Source organism: Rhamphochromis longiceps, linkage group LG1 (genome assembly GCF_057381845.1).
Source record: "Rhamphochromis longiceps isolate RC_006_pf linkage group LG1, R_longiceps_female_GT1.1, whole genome shotgun sequence".
Lineage (NCBI taxonomy): Eukaryota > Metazoa > Chordata > Actinopteri > Cichliformes > Cichlidae > Rhamphochromis > Rhamphochromis longiceps.
The window spans coordinates 38,935,732-38,959,849 of NC_140557.1; the positions used below are offsets into that span (position 1 = coordinate 38,935,732).

Sequence of the window (24,118 nt, forward strand, 5' to 3'; positions counted from 1 at the left end):
AACTGAAGAAGCTTCTCGGATGAGAGGTGAAACGTCTTCAAGTAACTTAAAGAAGTCCAGACGCTTTTCTTTACAAGCTCCTTTGACTACGATGACCTGGATGACTGAGAACCTTCACAGACATATGTATCCGAATGTTGACCCCACTTGTGATAAATGTGGGAGTGCGGAGGCTTCCCTTATCCATATGTTCTGGGCGTGACCTAGCCTTGAAGGATTCTGGAGAGATGTATTTCAAACCGTATCCCTAATTCTTGGACACCATATGGATCCTAATCCATTAGTTGCGCTTTTTGGAACCACTGTAGAGGCTGATGCACAGCTGACCTCGTCACAGCGTTGCATGCTCTCCTTCGCCTCCCTTGTACCTAGACGTGCAATCCTACTAAGATGGAGGGGTGCCCCTTTGCCCACCCAGGCTCAATGGCTGAGGGACCTTATGTACTATCTGAGCCTTGAAAAGATCCGGTATGCGATTAGTAATAACAGCGGTAAGTTTTAGAAGGTGTGGGGGCAATTCCTGAAATACTTTTCCAGCCTCCAGGTTGCGAACCCGACTTCCAGCATTACTCAGTAAATCCTCCCCCCTTCTTTTTCTTCTTCTTTTTATTTATTTATTAATTTTTTTTAGTCATTTGTGTGTTTGTCTTATTTTGTTCTTGTTGTATCTGCGATGTTGTTTTTGTTTGTTTGTTTGTTTTCTTTTTTCTTGCATTGTTTGGCTTTTTTCTACCTGGCCTGAGGGATAGGGGTTTTAAGTGGTATGGGTTGGGGATAAACTGATGAAAGCAATTATAAGACACGTGAGTGTGTCATTAATCTGTATTCTAATATTTCAGTTCAAACAGTCACTGTGAAACTTGCTTGTTTGTTGTTTAACAATTCTGTGTGTATCTGTTTTTCTTTGTTGCTTCCATTCAATAATATCAATTTAAATATGTTTATATTGTCTATTCTTTAAAATAGTCAGATGTCTATTCTTATTAATGTACAGAATTCACCTGCTTGCTGCTACTACTGCACATTCACCCAATGTATATACCAGCAGTCCCCAATCCCCGGGCCTCGGACCGGTATCGGTCCGTGAGTCGTTTGGTTCCTGTAGTCCCCTCTCTACTGACCGCGTTGTAGCGCATGGCCACCCTCCCAGCTTGTCAGACTGTTCCTGGTTGTGCTGGAAATTTTTGTCTGAAACACAGCAGTTTTTCCTCCCCACCGTCACCAAATGCTTGTTCATAGGGGATTATCTGATCATCAGTGTACTCGCGGAACACTGTGAGTCCTTTACCTTGTTGTGTAAAGTACCTTGACAGTACCTTGGTTGCTGTGATTTGGAACTGTAAATACAACTGATTAACATTGCGAGCAGATTTAAAAATGATCTGCACTTAGAGCATAAGTCCTTACATCTACGTAAAGGTTCACATGCACACACATTATACCGTACATAAGTTGGTTGTTGCTTGAGCTAACCAGGCTAATAGTCCCACCAGTTTTTTGACTGGTTTACTCAAGCCATACACTAGTATGCACTAGTACATTCTGACTGACAATATAACACAAACAGATTTCCACACGTAGCATAATGTGACTGACAAAACAGCACAGCATAGGTATGAGCTAGCTTTGTTAACTATAAACTCATAATACATATACTATAAACTGATAGTAAGGATGGAAAAAAGTAGCTGGTAGCTCTGAAGATGTTCCAACATGTGCACTTGCTTTGATTTGAGCTTTTTCAATGAAAGCATCACTGTTTTGAAGTATATTCTTCCCACTGGTTGAACTCATATAGATCCAGTTGATCTTTGATTCAAATACTACCAACAAGAAGGAATCATTTCATAACCAAGTAATTAAACACGTGCCTTAGTTGACTTTTTTGAGTATATAGAGTATATATATGGGTTATATTTACTTAACTTTTGCTGGGGGGGGAGTCCCACTAATGATTTAGAGATCTCAAAAACTCATACAAAGGCATTATGGGGTTAAAAACACTAAACAGGAACTTTTGACATTTAGTCACTAATTTTTTTTTTTACTTTGTTATTATTGAAAATTATTCATGCAATTAAAGCAGATTTTTAAAAGGTTCCACACTCTCTGATTATCACTTGAAAGTCTCGTGCTTCTCTATAGGGAAGCAATCCTGCACCAACACCTCCTGTAAGTCTGAATATATTCATGTAGTTAACAAGGATCAAAGTGTGAAAACATGGCATTGCACAATGTTGAACAAAATAACAGAAAAACAATGCAGGAACATTTCCAGCAACAGGAGCCTTCATTTTCTTATTTCTCAGTATGCACATGCTCTTCAGCCTCAGTCTTTCCCACCAGAGATGAGGAACGAGGTGAGGAAGAGACCAAGGAGAAAGGAGTTGAGGTGGCAGGATTTTAACAAAATGAAATACCCTTATCTATAAGCACCATTTTAAAGCAATGCCAGTTAAGTGAGATGTTTGGCACAGCTGCATAATCTCTTCACTCTTCTGTTAGAGCAGTGTACTGCTGTATGCTCAGATATCTTATAATTATAACACTGTGATGGATGAATTTGCACCGTGGACTTGTAAGCAGAAATACATGAAAACAAACTAGACAGCGCTGAAAGACACAAGCTGTAATATAAATATAACATGCAACATGTTTGCAGAAGACAAACAGAACAGGTGGAGGACACTGAGCACAGATTGGAGACATTCAGAGACAGCTGGGCGGCCCTGTTCCAGAAAGACGGCTCAGTGTGAACTGGTGACAAGTTTTCTGTTCTAGGGGAGTCACTGGAGTAACTGGCAGGTGTTCTGCTTGGCTCCTCCCCTCCTGCTGAAGCAGCTGTGTGACACACCGTAAATAACATTAACTTCTAGATTAGCTTATACTGCTTATATGGAAAAGCTGTTTGTGTAGAATAGAGATAACAGTGGACATGGCTTTTTTTTAATTTAGCTATCAATAAAGTGTGTGCCAATCTGTTTATCTGCACTGAAACATTTATTCTGCACTACTGTACAGGGTGGGCCATTTATATGGATACACCGTAATAAACCAAGCACACCATTGTTTTTCGTGTGACATTACCAATAAGTTTGGCCCTCTTCCTATTGAAAAAACAAAAGTTGTATCCAAGATGGCCGACTTCTAAATGGTCACTATGGTCACCACCCATCTTGAGGAGTTTGCCCCCTCACATATACTAATGTGCCACAAACAGGACTTTAATATCACCAACCATTCCCATGTTATTACGGTGTATCCATATAAATGGCCCACCCTGTAGTTCCCATAGTCCAGCCTAAGGCTCAGGAGCCAGCCAGACAAGGACCGTTTCTGTTAATTAACAAAAACTTTCAGTTTTGTCTTTACAGTCTGGACAATAACCTATCAGAACTTTTACCTGTAATTTTAACCAGTTAATTCTTACAATTTAAGCCCAAAGAGTCATGCTCACAATTTCTTTCATTACCAGAACAGAATTTCAACGTTGTCTAGAAAAAAATGACCTGCTGCAGTGACAGCACTTTTAGGATATCTCCATGACCGAGCACTTAAAGTGGGCCATATGTAGCCCCTGATGTAACATGAGTTTGACATCCCGGCCATAGACAGAAGGACAAAATGGATGCAGCTTATGTCTAAAGTGCTTCTTACTAGACTTTTAGTGTTGCATTCAAAACAACAATACTGTGTCAGCCGCTTGCCTGATCATATGCTCTGGAATTCTCTACAAAGACGAATTGTGCAGTTTCTTCTTTCTTCTTATTGAACTGCAGCAACACACCAGGGTTGCTTTCCACCACAGCCTACAGAAACCTTGCTGTGAAGGGCATCTTCACTTTCTTTGTATATGTACAATGGCAATAAAGAGCTATTCTATTCTATCTCTGAAATGTGTGGTTTGCTGGCTTTACAACTGATGGGCTGACACACACCAGTGTGAAGAGACTGATCCACGATTCACTGCACAAGTTAGAACCTGTGGTGTTTGATGCTGTGAAACACATTGCAGAGCCAAGTTCTTGTTACATATTTGTTAACGTTCTGCAGTAAATAAACAGAGTTCCTTGTCTGGAGATTTGCACATGTGGGTTAGAGAGGGTGTAGCGACACACAAACCTTCCCCCGGATTTTTTTCACAAATCACACCCTGGATGTAGCAACTGTGACGTCACCGTTTGGTTTCTGAATTCTTGTTTTTAGGCCTTGAGATTAGGGATGGGTATTGATAAGATTTTCACGATTCCGATTCCATTTTCGATTCTGTTTAACGATTCGATTCTTTATCGATTCTTTTTAAAAAAGGAGAACACTAAGGTCGATTAGCTTAGAACTTTGTTTTTTATCTTCTCTTTGAACAAGATAGAAATTTAGGAGTAACATGGCCTTACAAACCCAACAGTGAGATCTTAAGAGATCCAGCCTACAGCTCTTCAATGGGGTGTCACAGGGACCCCGGGGAAAAGAAATTATAAATGTAAAATAATAAAATAAATATTCTTCTGTAGCAATAACAAAGTATAACATAAATTATTCTGTAGCAATTACACAAGAATATCCAGCAATGTCCCTGCCTACACATTCACTTACCGAAAATCGGGGGCATCTGCTGTGGCAAATGGGTGCAAGCCTTTGACCACAAACTTAGTCACTGCTCGGTGACATTCGTCTATCCTGGCCTGAAAGGAGACGCTACCGGTAGACTGCAGCGACAACTGCCAGCATCTGAGCCAGACTCTGTCTGTCTCATCACGGTCACCTAAATGCACAGTAATGGCAGGTTTTGTAATAAGGCAGATCGCGCTAACATAATATGCACTGTTAGTTGATTATTTACCTGCCGTATTAACGGGAGAGGACGTGCAAACGTTACCGCTGCTGCTGGGTTGAGATTCACGAGTCCGGAGCGGAATTAAAAACACGACATTCATTTAAGGTCATCGCGTGTTTTGTGAGCAAATGCTTTTGCATATTCGTAGTGTTTACTCCCTTAAATGAAATATCTACTTTGCAAGTATTGCAAGTTGCCCTGTTGTCATCCGTTCTCGTAAAGTATAATCAAACTTTTGAGCGTTTGAGCCGCCATGTTTCCTGCCAGGTAAATGACGCTCCACAACGTGGTGACGTCTTTCGGGGTGACTGGAATCGATAAGGGAATCGTTTACAAAAATGGCAAACAGTTCCAGGGAATTGAAACAGTGCGAACCGGTTCTCAACAAGAACCGGTTTTAGATACCCATCCCTACTTGAGATGTTTTTGCTTTTGCCGTGTTGGAGTTTGAAGCCAGATGTGGCGGCCGAGGGATGGTGCTGAATGTGAAACTGCACACTCGGTGGCTAGCACTTTGTCCGTAACAAGCGGCTGTTTATTGCATGATACACAGTTGTTAGATGCATCCATCAGAGTCTGCAGCCAGTCCATTTACCATTTATGTTTGCTAACAACATTTTAAGTATATCCTGTATAATCCTGCTTTTCATTTTCAAAAATTGGCCAAAATTTGCAAAATTCATTGAATTTTTATTGTTTGACCCAAAACTGGGCAGAGGGATTTTATCTCACAGACTTCAGTAAGACTGAGAGTCACAGCTGTCACCTCCTGATCGCCATTAAAAAGAATGAAATGCACTGGTTTTTATATATAGTGCTTTTCTACTATACAGGAGGGCTCAAAGTGCTTTATACAACATGCCTTATTTACTCATTAATACAGCCCTGTTTTCTATGCCCAATGCTTTCTACCTAACAGTCATGCTCACTCGTGTTCTGATGGATACATCAGGAAGTAACTTGGGGTTCGGTATCTTGGTCACGGATACTTTGGCATGCAGATTGGAGCAGCCAGGGATCGACGCGCCAAGCTTCCAATTAGTGGGTGACCTGCACTGCCTCTTGAGCTACATTCACCCCACAGTGTAGATTTAAGGCTTAACCTTAAATCTACACTGTGGGATCAGTTTTCAGACATGGAAGCTACGTCTGTCTGTAACAGAGTTACTACTATATAATAATCACTATTTATCAGTGATGTCAATAGATTATATCATGAAATAATTATATTTTTAGTCCTTATTTAGTGTTTATTGTTACTTGCTTTTAATATAGTTTAAAAGGGCCGTCTCTTAATACAGTCTGTGCCAAAAGTACTGACAGGAAACTACATGCTTTTGCAAGAGCATGGTAACTGCAGGACCAGAAAGTGAAACTAAGCAGAGTGTTTGATCGAAACTTATAGTGTTTGTGACGTCTGGATGGAGTATATAAATATAACTAGGCTTCCTGTTTGTGCTTCAGACTTTGGCTGACGTGTCTGTGTGTCTGCTGAGTCTCCGTATTCCGGAATATGTGAAATTAAAGATCATTTTGTAAAGTAAAAGACCACTATGAGCTGGCCATAAAGAATCCAAAAGAACTCAATTTAATAATTAAAAAAAAAAAATTTAATCTCACAATTTTCTGTAATTAATCGCGATTAATCGCAATTACTTGATCAATAACCTGGCTAAAACTAATTTTTTTTTCAACTTTATATTTAAGCTTGTGACATTTCTGCAATATAATCAAGTAAATGCAGAAGCATTTAAGCATTTAACAAAGAATGTTAAATGCTTAAATTCAAAGAGAATTTGAATAGTTTTCTTCAGTCTTTTAGCACAGGTTCTCTACTGTGAAATACAACTTTTTTAAAAAACCTATATACTAATAGGTAAGTATACACTAATATATAATATATATTAGTGCTGTCAAACAGTTAAAATGTTTAATCTGATTCATTGCAGGGTTACTGTAGATTAATTTAGATTAATCACAATTGAATTCATTTTTATTCTATATTAATCGCACCACGGTGGCACGGTGGTTAGCACTGTTGCCGCACAGCAAGAAGGTCCTGAGTTCAATTCCACCATCAGGCCGGGGTCTTTCTGTGTGGAGTTTGCATGTTCTCCTCGTGTTTGCGTGGGTTCCCTCCGGGTACTCCGGCTTCCTCCCACCGTCCAAAGACATGCAGCTTGTGGGGATAGGTTAATTGGATAATCCAAATTGTCACTAGGTGTGAATGTGCGAGTGAGTGTGAATGGTTGTCTGTCCCTGTGTGTTGGCCCTGCGACAGACTGGCGACCTGTCCAGGGTGTACCCTGCCTCTCGCCCTATGACAGCTGGGATAGGCTCCAGCGCCCCCCGCGACCCTGAAAAGGATAAGTGGAAGCGAATGGATGGTTGGATGGATGGATTAATCGCATTTCATTTTGCATGAGCAAACAGACTCAAGAAAAAAGGGAAAATATCTGCACTTAACATGTTTATTGAACATCTTGAACATTCATGTTAACAAAAAACTCTGTAAACATTTATCCCCTCTCTCTCTGTCACTCTTGGAGAGGCTTCAAGTCCTCAAAACGAGGAACCAAAGTTCTGTGAACCTCATGTTCTCAACGATAGTAATAGGTCTGCCCGAAATGTGTTGACAGAAACATTTCAGGGATTTTGAGTCATTCTGCACTCGAGATGCGTTAATTGCGTTAAAAAATGTAATCACGTTGACCGTGATGGTGGATTAATTCGCGTTAACGCGTTAATTTTGACAGCACTACTATTTACATAAAGCAGTATGAGCCTTTAACTTGGATTTATCATGTGATGAGTAATACTGATGGGACGCTTCTATCATATGATGCATCATACAAACTATCTTTTATAGCTGACATCAGGTTGGGCGTGATGGTAAATGTATAAGTGAAGATGTCTGTCGAGCAGCTGAATTCTTTTGGTTGTAATTAGAAATCTGGATTAAATATATTGTAGTTTAGAGGAGGGAGTTTGAACCTGACTCAGCCTTTTTAACCATATCACGAGACTATGATATAAATCATACATTCATTAGTGGATTAGTTGTACCTGCCTGAGCCATATTTTCATATTCATTTCTGTCACAGGTACTATTTCTGTTATTTTCCAGCTGAATAAATATCAGATGTAATGTACCACACGGTTCCGGTGTTATCACTTCATTCCATTAAGGAAAATTCAAGTGTAAATTATAAAGTGGCCTGTGGTGACTAAGATTGCCATGACATGGCGTCCACGAACTGGCAAGCGAAAGCAAGGCCGACCAAAGACCACATGGCGTCGAACATTTATGGACGACCTGAGAACTGTCGACATTGCCTGGGACGAAGCTGAAGCAGTCGCTGCTGACCGACATCGATGGAGATCACTAGCTGCCCGATGCGCCGCTCGGCGTAGGAGGAACTAATACCTAAAAAATAAAATACCTGTGGTGACTGAAATGGAAGAGTAGCTGAATGTCATGGTCTAAATTGACACATGTATCCATTTTCTGGATGAAGCCCTGCATCGTCTCTGAGCATGTCGGTATTTGTTTTCCAGTTCGATGAAAGAAAAACTGCATTTGAGAATCACCTATTTTTAAATCAACTTATTTGTTGTTGTATAAAACAACAGTTTTGCTACAAGCTAACATGTTTTGTTGCTGATTTTCCTCAGGCTGTTAGCTAGGTTCATCTCTCGAAACAACATGTCGAAGCTTTTCTGAAGTGTCATTTAACCAAAGTCAAATCATGTGCACAGTTATGTTCAGATAAATTACTACGAGCTGTAGGAAGAGGGAACTTTAATAGTTCCCAAGACGAGATAAAGCTGTGTTTGTTGCGTGATTTAGGCAAGGTCGAAGCCTATGTGTGTGTGTGTGTGTGTGTGTGTGTGTGTGTGTGTGTGTGTGTGTGTGTGTGTGTGTGTGTGTGTGTGTGTGTGCGCAAACTGCTCATTAGCTGATGGTAACTACACCTGCGGTCAAATGTCTTTTATCTTTGCTGACTGCTTTTGCTTTGATGATTATAAAAGGATTCAGTTATCGTGTTTAAGGAAGGAGCCTAGCTTGTGGTCTGAAGCCTGTAACATTGTATCTGAAGTAGTTTCATCACTGTAGAGATATTGTTTGCAGTCTATTTTTAAAAAGCCTCTGGAGGCACACCTAAACTAGAATTTGTTCTTTGTTGGAATTCTAAAAGATCTGTTCAGTCTCACTACCACAAGATTTACCTGTAGATTCTGAAATTTTGCAGTTCTGTTTCATCCTGAATTATTCTGCTTTTACGCATCGCATACGCATGCTTTTACAATTCCTCCATCATAAGGAAGCCATGTAAAATAAAGCCCTGTGTGCACGTGCACATTCACACACATGTACACTAAGAGTTCCTCGAGTGAGCTCAGCAGATGTTGTGAGCAGGTGTTTTGGCCTCTGCTCCAGGGGAGAAGTTTGGTCTGTAATTGGAGACCTGGGGCCACGTTGGACACACAGATTTCGCAGAGCATCAATGCTGCACCGTTTGGGCGTCATTTACCAAATGTTGCAATATGTCTCTCTAATGAATCCATTGTGTAAATGCGTGTTCACCCCTTCACCCTCATTAAATTCTGCTGCTTCTGTGGCCTCCTCACTGAGCCGTGTGATGTCAAATGTGAGAGGAAGGATCTCTGATCCACTTTTCCTAACTGTTGGCTGCTGAGAGGCACCTGAGCCAACAGCACATCAGGGGCCCCGTCAGGTGGAAGTTAAAAAAAATAGAAATTAAATGTGTAAATAAAAATAAAAAAATTTAAACAATGTGTGTGTGTGTGTGTGTGTGTGTGTGTGTGTGTGTGTGTGTGTGTGTGTGTGTGTGTGTGTGTGTGTGTGTGTGTGTGTGCGAGCGCGCACAAGCGTGGAGTAAAAGTAACTTTGTTGTTAGTTGCTGTGAAATCAATACACAGCTACAAGAAAATGGTCAGAAGAGATCATTTGTAAGTTATTACTATGTGGGTGTTGTGGTATTATGTGCTGCAAGTTCAACTCTGTAAAGCTAAGTTGCCCTTAGAGAGGCAGACTGAAATCATGAAAATTTTGTTAGTGGAGAAGCACAAAGTGAGATGAAATGTGTGAAATGTAATCAAACAAGTGATATTCCTGCTTTCTTGCCTCATAACAAACCATTACAATTATTATGCATAAAAGGCTTATTGTAGTCTCAGAGCAGAAAGAGCCCACAGATACTGTTTAACAAGAACCACTAAGAAATGAAATTGTTTCAGTGTTCCATCATCTCAGTCTTAAACAGTGAACAACAATGATGATGTGTATTTCACACTGTAATTTTCCAGACAGAATTATCAATTGCTGTGAATGATTGAACCAGAATGAAAACATTTTAAAACATCAGTGAAGTAAAATTACTTTGCTCTAAACGTGTATCCAACAGCAACCTTCTGTCTGCTACAGAAAGGAGTCATGAGCAAAGCGGAAGGTAAGACAGACGACTGCCTCGCTAACTGCAGGGCTCTATAGCACTTTGGTGCAGAAACGTAATGGTAATCAAATATATGACTAAACTGACATATAACCACTCGACTGAAAAATTATGCACAGGAGGGTGGACGCTAGCCTGGCAAAAGATGGCTGCTACTGTTATCCACACTCAGCAAATTAACATTGTGTGTTTGCAGTGCTATGCACTGTTCAAGGTCCCACACAACTCATGCTAGTGTTCCTGAAACCCCCCCACAAAAGTTTCCACCAAGGACAAACAGCATCCACCTATGGAGGCAGAAGGAGGAGAACACTGACTGCAGACTGCAGGACAGTACTTCTCTGGGTTCACTGGACTAAGGCACTCAAACTACTCTGTTAGCGTTGCACACAAAACATTAGCAGGATATTCATAATGGTATGGCTAGATTTATATGAAGAAGAAGAATGCATTCAACATATTTAAACTGGGGTGGATAGGATCATATCTGTGCTTTATTGACTGCTAAGAAAGGCCTTGGTTCAAGTTGGAAGTCATGACATTACTTCAGCTCTCACTCCAGCAGTTTTTGGAACTACGGTTTGCGACTGCTAAAGGCAAATGTCGATATTTAAATCATTTTTCCGAGGACACATATTCACAACTGAAAACTGATCAAATTTGAAAAGAAAAATTGAGAAACATGAATTTCTCTAGAAAATACAACAAATCCAGATTCAGATCCTGTCTTCCTTCTCTCACCCCAACTGGTTGCAGCAGATGGCCCCGCCCCTCCCTGAGCCTGGTTCTGCTGGAGGCTTCTTCCTGTTAAAAGGGTGTTTTTCCTTCCCACTGTCGCCAAAGTGCTTGCTCATAGAGGGTCATATGATTGTTGGGTCTACCTTACAATATAAAGCGCCTTGAGGCAACTGTTATTGTGATTTGGCGCTGTATAAATAAAACTGGATTGAATTGAATAGATGTCCAACTGGACGGTGGTACACAGTTCATGTTTAGTGTGGATTGAATTTTTTGCCAGGTCAGAGACATAATATGCAAAGCACATCATGGATGGATAGAGGATGAAATCTGTTACACTTGCTATAACATTTATGATATTTGGGTTTTTTCAGTCTGCGAGTCATATGGAGGCATTTTGACCTTTTTAATTGCAAGGAAATACTTTTCATCTTTAGTTCAACAGACTTTAACAGGTATAGATGTGCATCCAAATTACTGTCCAACTTTTTTTGAGTCACAATGGAATGGCTGTCTTCACTATATAATATTACAATAAATAAAATAGAGCAAATGCATAGAAGAAAAAAATACCTCTCACCAACCATTTGCTTGACAATGAGCCAGCTTTGGTTACTGGTCGGGCTGGAATTTGGGTTTGGGTAATGTCCATCTATTTTTATACCTCAGTGTGAAATGCAGAGGTGCTCAACCTACTTGGTTAGCGTGGATGGAACATTTATACAAATACATTATGATAAATAGCAGGACTTTTTTATTCAAAATCTGTTATAGGACACCCTGGCTGGAGCAACCCAGCAGTCAATAAAGCCCAGATATGATCCTATATGTGTATAACTATGTTGGATGCATTCTTCATTGTAGTCAGGGAGAAAGTGTCATCCTCCCCTTTATAGTGCTCATAGAGACCAGGCAGAAAGAGAGGGGAGAGGTATTGCCATTGATCTGAGGCGGGTGACGACTCTTCTGGGCCAGTGATGCGAATACTTTTCTGCTGGATCCACATTTATACTGTGTAGACTGTAAGAGTAAAAACTGGCCTGTACCCACCTCCATCCTCTGATGGCTTCATCATCTCCTTCTAGCCAAACACTGAGCACAGGCCAAAGCTTCTGTTGACACAATCTGGAGTTGATCTAGGAAATGTAAGCTTGAGGATTCTCTAGGAAAGGATGTTTTCTTGGTTTCACTTGGTTACATTTAAGATTGTGGTACACTCGTTGGTAACGGCTCTAAAAGGGTTAATCGATTAATCAAAGCTCAATACAAAACAGTGTTGGGTTTTTTCTTGTAAGTTAAACACCAGCCCAGCAACAATACATTAATGTCATTATTAAAACAGGGAAAATAAATGATCATTTAGTGTAATATAAAAATATAAAAAATGTAAATACAATAAATGTAATTACACTTGGCCAGCTCCTAAACAACAAGGATACTGTCTACACACGGAGCTTCACATGTACATTCCTGGCAGTGGAAATCAAACATACCTTTCTTGTCTGTATGCAGCTGCTAACCATCTGTGTGTCTGCGGATATGCCCGTAGGTTCTTTATTAAATATAAATCTCTCTTGGGTCTGCTTCTCTTTTATCTTTGCACATACAGTACATGTAAAAATATAATCCTGGCTGTCTTTGCGCTCACAATAGTTTCCAAATATCTGTCCACAGAGTCAGAATTAGAGAGAAAATGTGCCATTTTTTCTGGAATAATCTCTGCAGGGACATGAAGCTGTCAGAGCTGGTTACTCTTAAGTCAGTTTACAAATATTCAGAAAATGTTACTTTTTTCTCAAAGTCTCAGCTTTGAAAATTGAGCTAAAACTTTGTCACTTTATTTGATTACATACGAATTGGATGTTATTTTCGTGTATTGTAGACGGTGACAGTTGTATATGTTTGTAATTGGTACAACTTCTGCTGCTACAAGGAGATCAGCTTTGGTGGACCCCAACCGGTCGCAGCAGATGGCCCCGCCCCTCCCTGAGCCTGGTTCTGTCGGAGGTTTCTTCCTGTTAAAAGGGAGTTTTTCCTTCCCACTGTCACCAAAGTGCTTGCTCATAGGGGGTCATATGATTGTTGGGTTTTTCTCTGTATGTATTATTGTAGGGTCTACCTTACAATATAAAACGGCTTGAGGCGACTGATGTTGTGATTTGGCGCTGTATAAATAAAATTGAATTGAATAAAACTGAAAAGTTGAAAAAACACTGGACGTTAACTGGAGAGCAGCTAAGAGGAGTTGCTGGGAGGATGAAGCAGGTGAGTGTGGGGAGTGTGGTTCATTCTGACATACCTGACGTTAGTTAAACACATGTAGTGTTTGTATAGGTAAAACAACAAGGCTGGGGTGCGTAGACAGTTTTAGAAAAACTTTCGACCATTCACCTTTGGTTTTAGGTGAAGGGAAGGACTAATAGATGGGACGATAACCTCAGATACCCGGAGGCAGACTATGAGCTATATACCATTATAGAACTATATATCATAGCGCACAGACCTGACATTATTCAAGCCAGTATTATAATGTACTATCCATAAAACAACTGGGAAGGAACAAAAGAGGAAAGAAATGAAGATGTTATTCAACGTGGAGCAGACGTGTGTTGTGTGTCTTTATGACACGAGTTTTATGACAGAAGAAAAGAAACAGCTGCTTTTATGAGCAGGAGGTTGTTTATTCCACCACTGGAGACATGGACTGAGGTCCGGGTGGAGCAATGTGCAATGTGGAGGTAAATCTTTTTTCACACCTGTCATTCGCCTCTGTCAGTGCGCCCCAGGGTGGCTGTGGCTACAATGTAGCTGCCATCACCAGTGTGTGAATGTGTGTGTGAATGGGTGGATGACTGGATGTGTGAAGCGCTTTGGGGGTCCTTAGGGACTAGTAAGGCGCTATACAAATACAGGCCATTTACCATTTACCATTCGTTTCCCTTTCACCTGCACTTTTCAGTGGATCTGTTGTAAGTAAGGAATAAAAACTTAGCAAATTAAGGAATTTTAACGAGAGTATATAAAAATATTTACAAAGAATATTAAAATAGTTAAAAAAATTAACATGTACATTTTTATGATCTGAGTTAGGTCTTTAACAGTGATAACTATAAGCAACATATTAAAAAATGAATGCGATGATAATAATGATGGTCATAATGATAATGTTTTATGATGTGAATAAACAGCTCACAGTTCAATATGCTAGGCTTCGATATGAGATATTCAAGTAAATCATATGTGAACAAATTCAATCAAAATATTAGTTATGAGCAAATAAATCACTTATGTTGAAGGTCCAAAGGTATTAATAACCATAGTGGCAAACAGTATGAAAAGTCTGAGATAAATAAAGGTGGTCGTCTGGTTTTATATAACTTTGTGTTGACGGGTTAAAAATCCCATCTTTCGCCAACCTTAACCTAATGGCCAGTGTTTGGGGTCAGAGTATTGCGTTTGATACTCCCCTCCATCCACCCCAAGCACCTCCTGCTGACTGCTGTTCATAAATGTGGCTCTTTGTCCAGGAAAAAAAACTGCAGTCAGTCCTTTCTACATTTGCTTCTGTATCATCACTTGGAATCTAATTTACAAGGCAAAATACAAACTTTTCAGCAATCGTGTTTGATACTTAAAAGAGCGTTTGATGAATTCATTCATTTGCATATTGTACTTGTGCTGCAGGGCAAGCCCTGAGATTAACTGGGGATTTTTGTTGAGCATGTATGTTCAATAGAGGGAGAAGAAACTGTACTTTTCAGTAATTAAGTGCATACAAAACAAGAACACAGAAAAAAAAGAGAAAAACCCGCCAGAGAGCCATGGGTCAGTGCTGCCAGTATTTGTTTCTAAACAACCGTTTGAAAGCAGCGTAACGGTTCTTTTCTACCTTTGCTGTTTTTTCATGACAGCAGTACATCAGCTGCTTTCTGCTTTGGTGAGCATTGCTTTGGAAGTGGGAGGCATTTGTCTTGAAAGAGATTGTTATCGCAGTACTTCAATTGTTTCTGCAGATATTGGAAATAAGGAAATGCTTGACTTCACAGTTCTTTTCCCTCTCTTTTTTAGTGAAAGAAAAGTGGTGAGGGAGCCCATTATTCAAGCAACACATCTGCAAAGGACAATTCAATTTCCAGGCTTTTGCAATTAATGTCAGAGCAGGAAAACGCTCACAGAAAATTGCTTAATGTGGTTTTGTACTGAAGAGAAGGTGTAGGCGTGTAGCTGTATTATTCATGCTATGGGACTCAGCTCCCACTTAGAGACGGAAGGTCAGAAGCTTAGTCCTAAAATTTTTATTGATAAAATTCTCCAACCTTCTCTCTGAAGAAAGAAAAAGAGATACGCCTAAACTGCATTGCCCATTAACATGTAAAGGAAAATGTATTTCTTCTCATATGAAACTTAACCTGACTGCATAACCAACAAAAATAATCCACGGTCCACATCAGGTAGTGAGTAAGGTTTGGCTGCATGACTAAAAATGCTACTCCATGTGACTTGATGTTTTTTACTTAGTTTGATTGAAGTTCTTTCACTCAAGATCACAGTTTAGGCCAAAATTTACAGATGAATTTTAAAAAGTGGGGAAAATGGGCGACTAATATTCTTAACTCTTCACAGACATATGAATTATGTCCCAGTGTATTTATACATCTCTAGTGTGTACTGGATCTCTTCCAATTCAATAAAAATAGCAGAGCTTTTACACAGGGAATTCACGTAGCATAAACTGGAAAAAAATGATGTGGGATGGAGAACGAAGATGTCATAAACAAACAAATAAACAAACATACATGTCATAAAAACCTAAAAACAAAAATAGCATCCTGCCCGTGTCATTCATCCTCTGACATGTTTGTTTCAGGCTTGGAAATTGTAGCTCTTTAATTGAACAGTGCTTAGTGGCGGTTGGAGATCAACTCTCTTCAGCTGTGATTTATTACATGAAATTGTTTTCACGCTAAAACAGAAGTTGATGTTTGTGAAAAGGATCGTGGTGAAATTGCAGTACACGGGGTATGTAGTCAGAATGAAACTATGAAGAGTGATGTTGGAGTCAAATTGTTAAATGTTGTCATTGTGTTACTTAAATTTGTAAGTCTTAGTTCAAACAGCATCATCAAAGACATTTCTTTGTTTCTATTACCCTCCCCAGCCTGTTGGCGGGGGAGGCTGTAGTGTTTTATAGGGACACATCACATGTGAGGGTTCTGTTTTCTTGTTTAGTAAATTTCCTGCCCTTATGACCCTTTTGGTGAGCAGGAGGTCACACAAACGCACCCCAAAACACAAACACACACATTCTCGCACAGGCATACACACGTGCGCACACATACACACATGGTACCTTATCTTTTATAACCATGGGGGGGGGGGGGGGGGGGGGTTACAATGGGAGGTGCTTGTGTGTACTGTAACTGTTGTCAATAAAAGGCGGGAAGTGGAGGCCGGGGTCGAGGTCGTCTGTGGTTGGATTCAGAGTGCTTTCCTGAGACACCGACCGGGACCTCCCTTGCGCAAGTAAAATCGCTGTTCGTCTTGCTTCCTTGTCGTTAACGGGAATAAGTTTCTAAACCAGCGGGGCCTGTGGAAGCGCAGACCCAACAAGTGATCTTAACAACAGAGCCTCGACTGGCTCCTTTCAACACGGAGAAACAGAAGCTCTGCTTCAAGACATGTCCAAGCTCCTCCCCCCTTCTTTTTAAGGCTGAGGGTGAGGATGGAGGAAAATGGAGGAAATTTGCAACGTTTCTCTTTCAGTCAACACCCAGCTCTCACGGCCGTAGGCCAAGGTGGGGATGTAGATGGACTAAATAAATCCTAGAACATTCAGTTAGATTTGGACTGTTCTTCAAAACCTAACTGAACAGGAAGAGTGAACCTTCTCACCCGCCTTTTTTGGGCCAATCATCCTCGACATCACGCCTTTTAAATCTGTGCGCATTCTCCTTTTCGGACTCTTTTCGCGCAACCCACCTCCTCCCCATCTCCACCTCAGACAGAGCTCTATTCAAGCCTCAGTCTGCATCCTCAGCACCACTAGAGGTGTGTGTGTGGGGGGGTCTATCAAAGGGAATCATATTCAGTTCTTCCAAGTGAGCTCTACTTATTAAAAATGGTATACAAACCGATTTCCTGTTGACATTATAAAAGCACAGCAGCAATAAAAGGGTTTAAAAGATTTGTCCTGTGGAATTTGTGCTTCTGTGCTGTTGTGTGAAATAGATTTCAATACAGAAGTCTTTGCACACGTCTCCTCCCTATATAATCCTTCTGATGCATACGGGATGCCATCAAAGAAGCTCTGCCCTTGTCTTTGAGGAATGTCACAGATCACTTTAATGCAGTGATTTTACTGAAAAGGTTTAAAATAACTGCAGTAAAAAACAGGCATGAAAGGTACTTTGAGGTTTCCAGTAAGTTCTTGTACAGTCTTACACTCACATATGAGCTTGGTTAGCCTACATGCAGGGAAGCTGACTAAGAACTGATAAGCTGTTACTAAGAACACTGGAGGTGTGAAGTGGATGTTCTCCTGCTGTGAAATGGGAGCTTGAGCGATATTACGTCTATGTGTCATGTGCTAATCATGAGATGAAGACCTGCTCTGCATTTGACGATGTAACGCAGAGAAGCAGAAGGGCATACTACACGTATGTAACTATATGTATTTCCATCTTATGCTACATTTTACTATATTTTGGATGCATTTGTAAAAGCTTAAATGGCCCGGGGCACATTGCAGCCCACTCTTTCCCTCATATTCAGAATATTTTGTATTGTCGGCATTTCTGGCTTCACACACACACACACACACACACACACACACACACACACACACACACACACACACACACACACACATATATATATATGAATGAAAACATAAATGCTTTTCTAAATGTGTATTCATTTGCTTTTCTACTCTCTCACCCCAATTTGTTAAGAAATGATTCACTTCTGAACAAACTGCAGGCAAAGTTCTGAATCCAATTACTGTATTGTAATTTGCATTAAAAGGGATGAGAGCCATCAGGGGACCTATTCATCCAAAACAATTTGGTTTGTATTTGGAATTTTCACTAGGCCAATTACACACATGGAAGATTCAGCCGGCTTAAAACCACTGACCTTGGCAAATATTCTGAATTCCTGAGGTTCCCAAGACATCCTTGGATCCAAATGCTGCAGCGTTTGTTCATTTAATGCTACTTTAGCGAGCTTGAGGAGTATTTGCATCCTCATGCAGAGCGGAGTCGTGTTTGTCAAGAATGCTGAAAAACTAAATACAGACCAAGTGATAAAAAGGGCAAATTTATTTAAAGCACTTACATAGAAAAATATGATCGATTTGAGTCAACAATAATAAATAGAGCGCCTGACTATCCCCAGGCCCTGTCGGTACAACAGTACAATCAATATCCAGTTTCACAATACAGCAAAGGCACTAGCATTTACCACAATCAACAACACGGCAATAGAGGTGGTGTGGGTGGGAGTGGACAGGGAGCAGGGCTCTTCACGGCACCGTCTGGACTCGTCAAACGGCCGTCACATACACCGTCACTCGTGACCCACCTCCCATGTTTGCCGTATTTGCAGTGGAAATTACACGAGATCTGCTTGAAGTCTTTTCCGCTTGCCTTTCCCTCCCCTCTAAATGCAGGTAGAGATGAAAATTTGTAGAGAATGCTCAAAAACAAAACTACAGCGCGATGCTGCTACAAGCGATAACGCTGCACCTTGGTACTTGTTTTGCTCTCCTGCGCTACAGGGAAGGATGCAAACATCGTGATCAGCCTGCAGGCAGCTCCAACATAACGTTAAACACGGATGCTTCTGAGCATAACTGACCAAAGCGTTCAAATAACCAAAAACTAAACTAAACTGAAGCAGTAGGACTTATCCATCATGTCCAATGCTACATGTCATAACAACATGACAAATGTATTTCATCATACTTTACTGATTGGAAATGTTGGACAGAGCATCATTAAAAACAAACAGAAAATGAATAAAGTCCAACTGAAATAAATATCTTTCTGCAGCACACGGATCAGTTGTGGAAAGTTCAGGAGAAGCATTCTGGTTTGACGGCTGCATTCCAGTTTGCTGCTGTTGGATGTTTACAACTTGAACATGTAGCTGTCAACAGATTTACCGATTTGGACGCTCGCTGTATTCTTGTGATTTTAAAGAAAACCCATTTGTAACCAAGTTATTCAGTTTGATACACGTCAGATATTTTTGACTAGACTGGTTGTGCTCTTAGCTTGGTATCAAGATCTGAACTGGGTGCAGGGTTAGCGTCCCCACTGTAAAGACTAACAAACCACCGGCACAAGATGTCAGCACTGATTTCCACGTGATGACATCCTCAACCACACTTTAAGACTGAATGGACATCATCTTTTGAGAAAATCAGATTTCTTATAATCTTCCTTTTAAAATATTCAGTCACACTGTATTTAATTCTTGATGCTGCACTTTCACGGCTCTGTTACTTTTCTAAATGCATCTGAGCAAAGTGCAAATAAATGTGCATTGGTGGGAAAAAAACTAACCATCTTGACTTTATGAAGCCTCAACTGTCATGGTCTCCGTGCCTGCCGGCCGGCTCCGCATTGCTGCATGTGTTTGTTTTGTTTTCTCTCTCTCTCTGCCTGGGCGGAGCTCACTGTGGGCTCCCGCCCTTGGCCCACACACCTGACAACAATCAGCTGTCATCACCTGAAGCACTATTTGAGGCTGGAGCACAGATCTTCTCGTCGCTGGATGATTGTACTACAGACGTTAGTGATTCTCCCAGCTTATCTGCTTAGTATTTCGTGATTTGTGAGTGACTCCCTTTCCTCTACCACAGACTTTCCTTCCTGGACCTGTGACCTCCCTACCGTGTGAGCGTGTGTGAGTTTGGGCGAGAAGACGAGAGCGAGTGTGAGAGAGCTTCCCCGTGATTCCCTGGAGTTGGATGTTTTCCCTTCACTGTATATATCGTGCACCGGTGTTGTAAATAAACTGTTTTTGGAGACGTCAAACCGCTCTGCTCTTGAGTCCCTACTACCAGTTGTGACATCAACGTACTGAAGCTCTTTTGTGCCAGTAACAGATAAAACAAAACAAAAAAAGCCTTTTGTGTCAGACTTTGACCTGTAACTTTGTTTGGTGGATGTAAACAGCCTTACAAACAAATGTAACACCAAATATTGCTGGACAGGAAGTTTACTGTAATTGCGCTTGATATCCAGTGACCTCATGCTCCGATTTCACTACATCATTAATTCGTCTCCAGTCTCACAGGCCTGCAGGCTCGTCGGGTAAGGAGGAATAACTGGTTGGAGAATGCTTGGTGGTGGGTGACTGCTGTCCCTCAGTGACGTTAATCACAAAGAGTGCTGCACTGAAAACTACCCTGTCATTTCTTTGGTTGCTAGAAGATTGCCATGGTCACCTGTAGTTCATATGGAAGACTAGTCTGCAAACACTCACTAACTAATCGTGAAACTATCAGGTTTCTGGTTGACCTGAAACAGAGAACGTCAGGTGTCAGAGTACAAGTTGTGCATTTCATTGAAAAAATACAACTTTTACTTTGAAGTTTCTCAGGTTTGTGTTGCACTCCTGATAGTTTTACTATCACTCAGTGGTTAGTTAGGGAGCGTTTGCAACTTGGCATTTCACAACAACAACAAAAAAAAACTACGGGGGACCGCATTAACTAAAGCAATCACAAGGTTGTCAGTGCAGGATGTAGTTCTCCAACTGCACCACCCCTCACCAACGTTATTCCTGTGAGGTTTCCAGGTTTATTGACGGGTCTGAGTGACCGAGCCCGTCGCTGATATCATGTAACAGGCTATGACACAAAGTTGGGAACACTACACTACTTTTTTACTCTTTTCTTTTCTCTGTCAGTAAAAATTCAAGCACATCCTGTGTTCTGAGTTAGCCGGTCAGCTGTTTCATTTTAAATAGCTTCAAATCTCATGTAAAATTAGCTTGGAAAAATATTCAATTTGGCAAAGAGAAGAGGACACAGAAGCTTCTTTTTCCTGTTATAATTCAACGTCACCTCCTGATTAGAAGACTCGATCTGCATCAAAATAATCTGACAACAAACTGCAGAAATCCTTCAGATTCTAGTCTGCAGGTAAAGTTGGAATAACAAAAAACTGAACTTTGGCTGCAGAAACATTTCAGCTGGACTTTACAAAAACAGCAGCACAGTGGGTAAAACAGTACAGTAGATGGCACGTACAATCCAGTGATTCAGACACATTATAAATGTAATGGCACAAAAAAATAAGCTCCTGCCCGTCACCGTGCTCCTATTTCAAAGCCAATAGCTTCATCTCATCACTGACAATTATGTGTCGGTGTTGGTCGTGTGAGTTGGTCCCAATTGGTAATGACACATCTCATCAATAATTTTCTGTTTCCAAGGGAGGAATCATGGGAGAAAAATGTAGATTTTTCCAACATGAAAAGAACGTGTTGTGCAACTCTTTACATGCAAGACAGAAGCAAGCGTGACACTGAAGACGAGCTGTAAGCGTGTTGAAGACGTGCCCAGTGATGCAGCTGGATCGCTTGTTCCGTCTCTCTCTCTCTGTCTCACACACACACACACACACACACACACACACACACACACACACACACACACAGCACATCCCTGAAGCCCACAGAAGAAACTTAAATCGTTTGACCAGGACACTATGGATTTCTTTATAAGAGGTCAGAAAATATAGAAAGAAAAAAAACTGATTCTTGTGTAAAGCCATAATCAAAACATTGTAAATGCAAATGCTCACTATCATTGGTTCAGATTTGCACTGAAGAAAAAAAAAGAAAAGAAAATATTAAATATCTTAGTAAATATCAGGAAAGTGATAAGGCTTAAATCTTTCTCCAGTTCGACGTGCCTCCCAAATATGATTCCTAATGTCGGAAGTTTTTCCCCCAGGTGCCAAATATCCAAATATCCGTGGAGATCGACTGGTTCACTGTGTGTCTGCTTGAAAAAAGCCCTGATTGTCAGAACAAATTGTAAGAATATGGTTGTTGTTTCCTCGCCTTAAAGCTAGTCCCATCAGTTTCCACTCTCATCTATTGTCCCCTTCGGCCGTGTCAGAGTCCCGCGTTACAAATCCGCAGCTGTGCTGTCCTGTTTTGGTTTTCGTCTCTGCGTCCGGTCCTCAGTCACTCCGAGTTGCAGTCGACTGGAGAATTAATGCACAGGAGCCCGGGGATGCTCAAAAGGGCTGTAAAGCTTATATCCACACTCGATACACTCCAAGCCCCTCCAGCGTCAGTACACGTCGGAGCTCGCAGGGCTGACAGAGCTGCTCTTAACAAGTCTACTTTCTAGATGTTTCTCTGGGCAGTGAGGTACTTGAGAGCTGCAGAGCCATACTTCCTGGACAGATCCTGGTGGAACTCATCCTTCAGGGTGTTCAGACAGTTGCGGTAGCTGGAGCTGGAGCGAAATTTAGAGATGTCGAAGCTGGGAGCGTGGGGCATGTGGATCATGAAAGCATTCGGCAGGACCATCAAGTCATACTCCTGAAAAGAAGAAAGAGATGATAAATGGAGAACAAATGCATTTTCAAATGGCTTTCAGCCTCCACTCACAGTTTGGGTAAGTTTATCAAAACACGATGGGACGGGTTAAATACTCCCTTTAAGAATATTAATTTTATGCTACAGTCACGCGGGGGAAAAGCCAAAAATGATGACCAAAATTATCGTGAGTGTGTACACTGAACTTGCAATCTTTGGTTGCCCAGGTCTGCAACAGGAAGGTGATAAAATGGCAATAACCTGGAGTTCATCTGTTATCAGCTTGAAATTTAATGGGGACAGGCTGGCAATTACATGCAATCTCTTTGTGACAATATGGCAATTAACTGTGATCCATTGGTAAAAAATTGCAAATCTTTCCCATTACACAGAAATTCATATTAAATCTCAAACACACATTGCTCCACAATATGGTGAATGGATGTGGACAATGCTTCATTTTAGATTTAGGCTCCATACTGCATCATGGTTAGATGGCTGCTGGAACACAGTCATTTCCCAGCTTCTGGGATGCATAAACTGTACGTTATCTCCCACGAGGAGCATGGTTTTGGTTCTGCTGGAAGTCTTTTTCCTGTTAAAATATGGCGTTATTTTTGTGCCACTATTCTGAGCGCACGTAAAAAAAAATTGCAGGTGCAAGTGTTGCATTTTTTGAGGAGAGATTTATTTTGAGCGAAGAAAAGCTAAATTTGAGTGAACAAAATTCATTGCTGCGTGCACACACACACACACACACACACACACACACACACACACACACACACACACACACACACACACACACACACAATAGCAGCCCCTCTCGCTCAGTTTTGCATTTGCGCTCTCTCCCAATGTGTTGCTCGCGCTCTCAACATTTCTGCCCGTGCGCGCTCAGCTCTTTCTGTACACCGTTATATTTGTGCCACAAACCAGCCAATCACAGACTTGGATGCAAAAAAATTTGATTGGCTGTTCTGGTTTCCAATCAGCTCGAAATGGCGAAATGCAATATCCCAGAATGCATTTCGTCCCAAACTCAAAAAGGCAGTGGCGGAGGAACACAGAGTGGCGGAGTTTGAAATATTACTCTTTCTGGGTCACAAAATAAACTTTAAGATATTTTCATGCGAGAATGGTGCTGTGTAAACTTCAAATATTTGCTCGATTCATCAAGACATCACACATTTCCATAAGTGCTCTAACGTTTTCGGAGATGCCTGTTACAAAAATAACGCCATATTAAAAGAGACTTCCTCCTTCCCACTAAGGATCCTGCTCATAGGGGATCACTGGAGTACTCTCTGTAATTTGATTTTGATTTGATTTGATTTTGATTTTTATTGATTAGCATTCAAATATCTACGTGAAAACAGAACAAAGATCTACCACAAAGCAAGAAAGCATGAGACAAGGCTAATCAAAAGGTATTGGCTGAAGTAATATAGTAGGACTGTTGCCTTATTTTAAAAAAAGCACATGAATGTTGCTATGAAGTTGC

At 40.9% G+C, this 24,118-nt stretch overlaps 1 protein-coding gene across 4 annotated transcripts in view; it reads right to left on the reverse strand.

Annotated features, from left to right (window-relative positions):
* Positions 1 to 18,350: 18,350 nt before the first annotated feature.
* The window catches only part of large2 (LARGE xylosyl- and glucuronyltransferase 2), a 127,250-nt gene continuing 121,482 nt past the window's right edge, over positions 18,351 to 24,118 (reverse strand). For all 4 annotated transcript variants that reach the window (XM_085408687.1, XM_085408694.1, XM_085408701.1 and 1 more), the window contains one exon: positions 18,351 to 22,617. In XM_085408687.1, coding sequence (XP_085264813.1) covers positions 22,420 to 22,617 — 198 coding nt within the window. In that variant the 3' untranslated portion in view covers positions 18,351 to 22,419. The remainder of the gene's footprint in view (positions 22,618 to 24,118) is intronic.